A 6,973-nucleotide genomic window follows, 5' to 3' on the forward strand; every position below is an offset into this window, starting at 1 on the left:
ATGTTTGTGTTTTACCTTCTCATAGGAAAGCCATATTGCACGATACACATGATCCACTCACGGATAAGCACAGAAGCATGAACAGCACTCTAGCAAAAATAGAAAGTTTGAATTCAAGGAATACCCAATGTTTCACCATTAAAAATCGTGTCAATATATTTTGCATTATTCCTTGGCAAGTCATAGTCACAGCAAAGGCATTAGCACGATTGTCCATCAAGCATTGGTATTCCCTTTGTGGTTTGCCAGATTCCATAGTTTGGGGTAGAAAGGTCAAGTTTAGATCACATTTTTGGCATGTACTCATTGAAAGGTTTGGCACTCCGTCGCAATTTTCATATGCATTCCATCCTTAGTCTTTAAGGAAGCTTAGTCTTTTTCCAATCATCCGAAAAATAAAAGATGTGTATGAAATTGTTGTTGAAGTTGTTTCAAGGAGATCCCCAAAGGAGATTCTTGAAGAGGACGAAGCCGAGATCGTAGACAAGTTTAAAGACATGGAGCCTACGCAGAATATTCTACATCGCTTTCATCATGGCTCAAAGAAGCAAACACCCCATCCTTTTTGAAGTTCCAAGTATCACAAACCCCACACAGTAATGGACCAACGAAGATTTCCCCGGAGTTGTTGGCAAATTGCACGGAAACCATGCAACTCGGTATCAATACCTCACCTTGAAAAGGGGGGGGGATGTCACATGCACATCTAACCCTATGAGCATTTGGACAAACTAACTCCTACCTCAAGGGTTTAGGGCAGCCTAGCACCCTTGTGAGCATGTACGTAGGACATTCATGTCCAGGCACTCGAGAGTAGTTGCATACCCTCTGATTGCACTTGAGCACAACCAGTGTCTGCTAGGTGTAGGCACTGGGAGTGTTCCCATTCAATTGCATTAGTACCAAGCCTCGGTATTTATCTACATGTGAAGCACCTCTAATAAGTCATTTTATTAACTCATTAATAAGTGACATTTTTAGAAATCGTGGGATTTTTTGTGGCATTGCCCAACCCAGCTTTAATTACTTACATAAGTGATCCTAAGGGTCATCAGTGTTTTCAGCCATCAGTAGTAGATCAGCCCTAGCGATTCCAAAAGTTATAGATTTCAGCCATAGGCCCAACGCTTCAACTTTAAGCCTCAAACTGCCAGCGTCTTCAGTTTTCAGCCATTGCCGACATCGGCAACAGTAGATCAGCCCATAGCATATCACAATCGTAGATCCCATTTAGCATCCCTAGCGTTTTGTATATTCAGCCCTTGGCCTCGCAGATCCAAGAATCGACCACAGGATCCCATCTACATCTCAGCATCTAGGATCATTGTATCATCATTTATGCAATCTAAAGCAAAACCTCTCTAGCAATACAAAAGGGAGCCCTTGTAGGGGGGTTTGGGACCCCATCCTGTGTTAAGACTCCTTTCTCTCTCTCTTTCACTCACAAAACCTTCACTCACAATATCATTCTCTTCTCTCTCTAGTCTTTGCACATCTCTCATGAAGTAAAAAGGAACCCTGAGTACGCACTGAGCACTCATCCTAAGCATTCACCATCAATCACTTCCACTGCACATTACATTGTGCGCGCATCTGTAGCCCATCATCCTTTCTTCCCTCACATCCCATTGCCTTGGAGCCAAGCCGCATCTACTACCCATTTGTCATCGCGATGGATTTGCTGCATTTTCAACGTTGCATATCTATGTTTTGGCATATCACCGCCGTGGTAGCCGGGTTACAAAGGCACATCAAATCAACCCCAGAGGTGGTGCATTCTAAAAAGTTACCACGACCACATCATCCATTCGAATCGAGTTAAGTCGAGTTGTCTTACAATGAGGTATTGCATTGGTGTACATTCCATTTACGCAATCTAAAGCAAATACCACATCAATAGCAATGTTGGGGGCCTTGAGAGGGTTGATTAGAACCCCATCGGTTCATCATCTTCTCTCCCTCTCTCTCTTAACTCTCTACCTCATCTCTCTGATTCTCTCTCTCTCTACAAAATAACTAAAAAAAAACATCAATAATGCAAGGAAAGAAGGAAGGAATATGAAAATGTAATTGCTAATTTGCTTGATTCTACCCATTCTCTCAATTCTGCCAACTGTGACAATGCAAGTGCGGGTCATACTTGTACAAAATGGGAAATTGGAACAGGGAACGGGGAACAAGAACTAGCATGGAATGCCATTTCCTATTATGGATACTAACGTCGGAAACACGAAACGGGGATTCAAAACCAGAAGCTGAATGGGAATGGGGAATAGAGACCTGAAAATGGCCATTCCCCGTAACAATAGTGTGGGTCAGGCAACCTCTTTGGAGGTGTATGTATAGAGGGGGGGTTTGACATGCTATTTGAGCCCAGCAAGGGACACTTCATTGGTCAGTCCTAGAGGGGGCAGGCATGTTGAGATTCTTGGCAAGCAAGCAAGAGGGTAGCCCTCAGTTGCGGATTTGAACCACCCACCCCGATGTTTTGGGCGACAATAGCAGTATGCCGATTCATCCTCAGGTGCCGTCCCTCTTCGTTTAGTAGGCAACAAGGCTTCTTCCCTTGCGGGTTTCTTCTCAGGGAAGCCTTTCTCAGACTTTGTGATCTTGCATTGACATAGTACTGCATACAAGGTGCAGGCCATGGAGAGGAGTGACCCGATGACCTCTAGAGGGCAGCCACACAGAGGTGGCCTGAGTCATTTCTCTCCCCCTCCAAATCTATTCTCTTGCCACGAGGAGATGTACCAAAATTATGCCCTCAGAGCATGTGGGGGATGGTACCAATGTTGATGCTCAGTCGCATGTCTCATGTGCAGAAGCAGATGGTAATAGCAATAGCAATCTTTTGTGCCAAGGGTCTTTCCATCGAGGGCATGTCACATCTATGCAGGACCACCCTTGGCACTTGTATATGCAGCTTTGTTATCAACATGGAGACCCGTCTTTCTCTCTCTCATTCTCAGATGTCTACTCTCTTTCTATCTCAAAGATCTCTCTTCTCCACAGCTACAGTTTGCATGTATGTGGCATTGTAGGCGTTCTCAACTTCTCATGCACCAAAGAATATTGTCGAAGTCAAACCACCTTGCAGTCGAGATGTCCACCGGATCAGAGGTCAGTCCGTGTCTTCATCACATCTTTAGCTGCCTATTCTAAGAAGAAATGCTTGAATTGGCTTGAAAGAGTATAAGGACAACTCATTTATCAGGTTACAACTTATCCACATTGAAAGAGGTTTCCAAGGACTCTTGATGTCAAGCAATAGGTTTATGTAAAGATACCCAAAGACTCCAAGACTATGAAAGTCTTATAAGATTTTGCCGTTGTAATCACTCCCAAACAGAATCCGATGATCCAGACAATCACACGATCACTAACAATATCCTCTGGCATATCATGTAGCTTAAGAAGAGCTGATTGACAAACCAAATTGGACCCAAAAAACTTAAGGCAACTAGTACCTCATGTTGGAAATGCTCCAACAACCAAATTGAAAGAAAACTACTGAAAACAACATTGAAGCCTTCAAGAGGAATGTACATTGCAAAAACACCCCCTTATAGACCCTAGGAACACAAGGACACAATTCCAACCAATGGATGTTCACGAAATGTCTGCAACCTGATCTCAATTCACTTGTCAAAGACTTCTAACGAGAGAATTTTTCAAGGGTTTTTAGATAAAATTCATGCTTTTCTGGGCAAGTATGAGCCCATTTCATCATTAAAGCCTAGCTCCTCAATGAAACCTCCATTTTTCTAATCTTCTCTACCCTCCCTTCCACCTTCCTTTTTTCAAGCCCCTGATTTCTATTCTCTACTTTCAGCCATTCTTCTCGTTCCCCACATGAAAATATGGAACATTGATTCCAGGCCTAAGAACGGAATAATGCCGATCCAACACGGTGGGTGTTCCCCAATGCCAATCTGGCCATATGGTGTAGGTTTCGAATATAACACGCATTTGAGCTAGTTTCCAAAAATGTATTCACATCTCATTCGGTTGGTAGGCCTATTCAAAGATTGGAAAGAGACCAAAATAGGGTTTTTGAGGATTTTGTACATGATACTCTTTTCAAGAATATTAATGCATATTGCTCAGTACAGCCTAGCTCCTCAATAAGCCCTTCACATTTAATCTCCTCTACCCGCCCCCTCCGACTCACGGTTGCCAAGAAACCCATTTCTTCTACAAAAGATATACCTTCATAAGTTCAGAATAGTCTGAACTCACGAATTATAAGAGGGAATAAAGCACTCATAAAACTATAAAAGCAAGGGACACACGAAAAGAAGAGAAAAACAAAAACAAACAAACAAACAAACTAAATCACTTTGTTTGCTTCGAAACAAAACTAGATAAAACAAAACATTATTAACTTAAAAATGTTTTTAGAAAAGGCATGTGTAAAATAAGTTGACGCAACTTACTTAGCTTAAAACAAGTACTCAACTTTAAGCAAAAAAAAAAAAGGATAAGACATCTTAAAAACTTCATCCTAGAAATCAAACTTCACACAACAACTTATAACGGAACACATTCTTAAGTCCTCAGGTAAGCTAAATATGAAATCGAAAAATGAATTCTACTACAAACCTACGAAGAGCAAAGAACCAAACTTGACAATATGTGATCTCAACTTCACTGCTTGTCCAAACAGGAAGAATAAGATTATCACCTTTATCATGCATAGCTTGGACAACAGCTATGACATCCCTACTCACGTCGTCAGTGCCCAAGAGTAGGTGCAGGTTTATATAGAGGTCATTTCTTCTACAAAAGATGTTTGGGAGAACATTTCTAAAACCTTTGTTTCTTTGAAGGCCAAAAAAAATTCTAATAGTGTGGTTCTCACCTATGCTACTTGAAGTTTCAATTACAAGTAAGCCACGAGTTCTCTAGCACATAACGCTCATAAATCATGTCTTTGATGTGTTGTGCAATGTACATGATCATTTAGTGTCCATAAATATGTGCCCACATTTATCTCATGGTTTCTTGCAAAACCTCTAGAATGGCATTTCAGCCATGGACTATGTCCTCCCCTTTCCTCGTTCAGAGCCCCATTCCCATTCCATACGATGGTCGTTCTCATCAACATTCCCATTCCCCATTCCATGAGTCCATGCAAAACATCCAGCTTTGCAATACGGAGACAAATAGATAAAGTGCTATTAGTAACGCTCGCACACTAACTTGAACAAAGTAGTATCGAAGGGCTCAAAAAGGCAACCAAATAAAATGTCTTAAATCTTAGCCCTGGCTGAAATGTGCCTGATCAACTCAAGTAACAGAAATTTCTTGAGCCTAAAGCCTACCTTCGAACAAGAACAGAATATCAGTAAGGAAAAGCTCATATGCTCAATAAATCCCTCGGGTGAAGCTTCAACATTGCCAAAAATGTCATCACCAGACACTTTTCTCCAAAAGATTTTAGAAAGGCAATGGCAAAAGTCTTGATTACTTTTTGCTAAACATTTCTAGGACAAAGTATGAGTAAGTATCGTGTAATTTTTAAGAACAAAATCTGATCAAAATCACAGTCCTCCTTTTCTACCAAACAAGTGATGTCCTACAACTCAAGCTATCTAAATAAGAGACGTACAAGCAGATTGCAGATAAATCACACAGAAGCTTTTTACTCCGCCACATTGTTCAGATGAAGAATAGCTTGTTTTGGGCCACTCACCGTCTCAAAAAAATTGAGCCCATATTCATTAGCCAAAGCCTGACCGCGAGCAGTTGAAACAGCCTATGAAATTACAAGTACAACATTAGAGACAATCAGTAAAATTTTGTAACTTTCTGGTGTAATAAGGAGCTCCAAATTTCGCTGACCCGTTTGCTTTCATCCATATCTGCTTTATTCCCCACCAGAATCTTATTCACATTGTCTGAGGCATGTTGTTCAATGTTCTTTACCCAATTCCGAATATCTGGCAATGCTGATAAGGACACACCTTTGAATACAGCAAGTTGCAAGTGGAAAACTCAAACAACAGCTCAAAATGTCACTTATACAGAAATTTCAGCATGGAAAGATACTATTGAAACTGGACTCATCGGTGACATCATAAACAAGGATGATGCCCATTGCTCCTCTGTAGTAAGCTGTAAAAATGGAGGTGGAAAATCATTGTGAAGTACTGCAGAAAGATGTGGTAAAAAAATGTGGAGTCTGAAGGTTGACCTGTAGTAATTGTACGAAACCGCTCTTGACCAGCAGTATCCCAAATCTGCAGTTTGACACGTTTTCCATCTAGATCTATGGTTCTGATCTTGAAATCGATTCTTTACGAAGACAGGCCAGATCCCCAGGAAAAAAAAAAAGGGAAACGTTGTTGGGATGGATTTCGGAAAAAAGACAAGACCCGAGCCTTGTCCAGCGCACGAACACTCAAAACCCTAAAGTGGAAACAGGCAGCATACCCTATAGTGGTGATAAAGCTAGTAGTGAAGGTGTCATCGGAGAATCGCAGAAGCAAGCAACTTTTGCCGACACCTGAAATAACAGATCGTTGCGAGTCGAGAGCTAAAGAAAACGCTGCTGCAAAAGCAGAGGCTATGGAGGGCAGAGAAAGTGAAGAGGAGACTAACCGCTGTCGCCGATGAGCAGAAGCTTGATGAGGTAATCGTGATCCCGAGCTCTAGCTGCCGCGGAGGCCATGGCAGCTTCACACGCAAATGAACACAATTCAGAGTAGTTGAAAATAATGAATGAGAGAGCTCTATAATTCGCGATTTGGCCCGACCTTTTTTTCAAAACCAAAAGGTCAAAATGTTAAATCGAAGGGAAAGTTACCAAAAATGCCCCTGAAATTTTTGGAAATTCCTATAATACCCCTCAAATTTCACAAATTCTCTAGACACAAACCCCTCATACTTTGCAAATTTTAAGAAGATTATCCAAAATGCCCTTAAAATCCTCATATTACCAGACAATGTCTATTGCTACTTTTCGCAAGAT

General features: G+C 41.4%; 1 protein-coding gene across 1 annotated transcript in view; it reads right to left on the minus strand.

Moving 5' to 3' along the window:
- LOC147435536 (ras-related protein RABE1e-like) overlaps positions 1-6,760 on the minus strand; it is a 33,605-nt gene extending 26,845 nt beyond the window's left edge. The window contains exons 1-6 of the mRNA XM_086488581.1: positions 6,604-6,760; positions 6,436-6,508; positions 6,197-6,297; positions 6,052-6,117; positions 5,845-5,942; positions 5,696-5,758 (exon numbers count right to left, since the gene is read on the minus strand). Of these exons, the coding sequence (XP_086344707.1) occupies positions 5,696-5,758; positions 5,845-5,942; positions 6,052-6,117; positions 6,197-6,297; positions 6,436-6,508; positions 6,604-6,673 (471 nt within the window). The 5' untranslated portion in view covers positions 6,674-6,760. The remainder of the gene's footprint in view (positions 1-5,695; positions 5,759-5,844; positions 5,943-6,051; positions 6,118-6,196; positions 6,298-6,435; positions 6,509-6,603) is intronic.
- Positions 6,761-6,973: the final 213 nt, after the last annotated feature.

This window comes from Adiantum capillus-veneris, chromosome 18 (genome assembly GCF_014529385.1).
Source record: "Adiantum capillus-veneris isolate H3 chromosome 18, ASM1452938v2, whole genome shotgun sequence".
In the NCBI taxonomy this organism is placed as follows: domain Eukaryota; kingdom Viridiplantae; phylum Streptophyta; class Polypodiopsida; order Polypodiales; family Pteridaceae; genus Adiantum; species Adiantum capillus-veneris.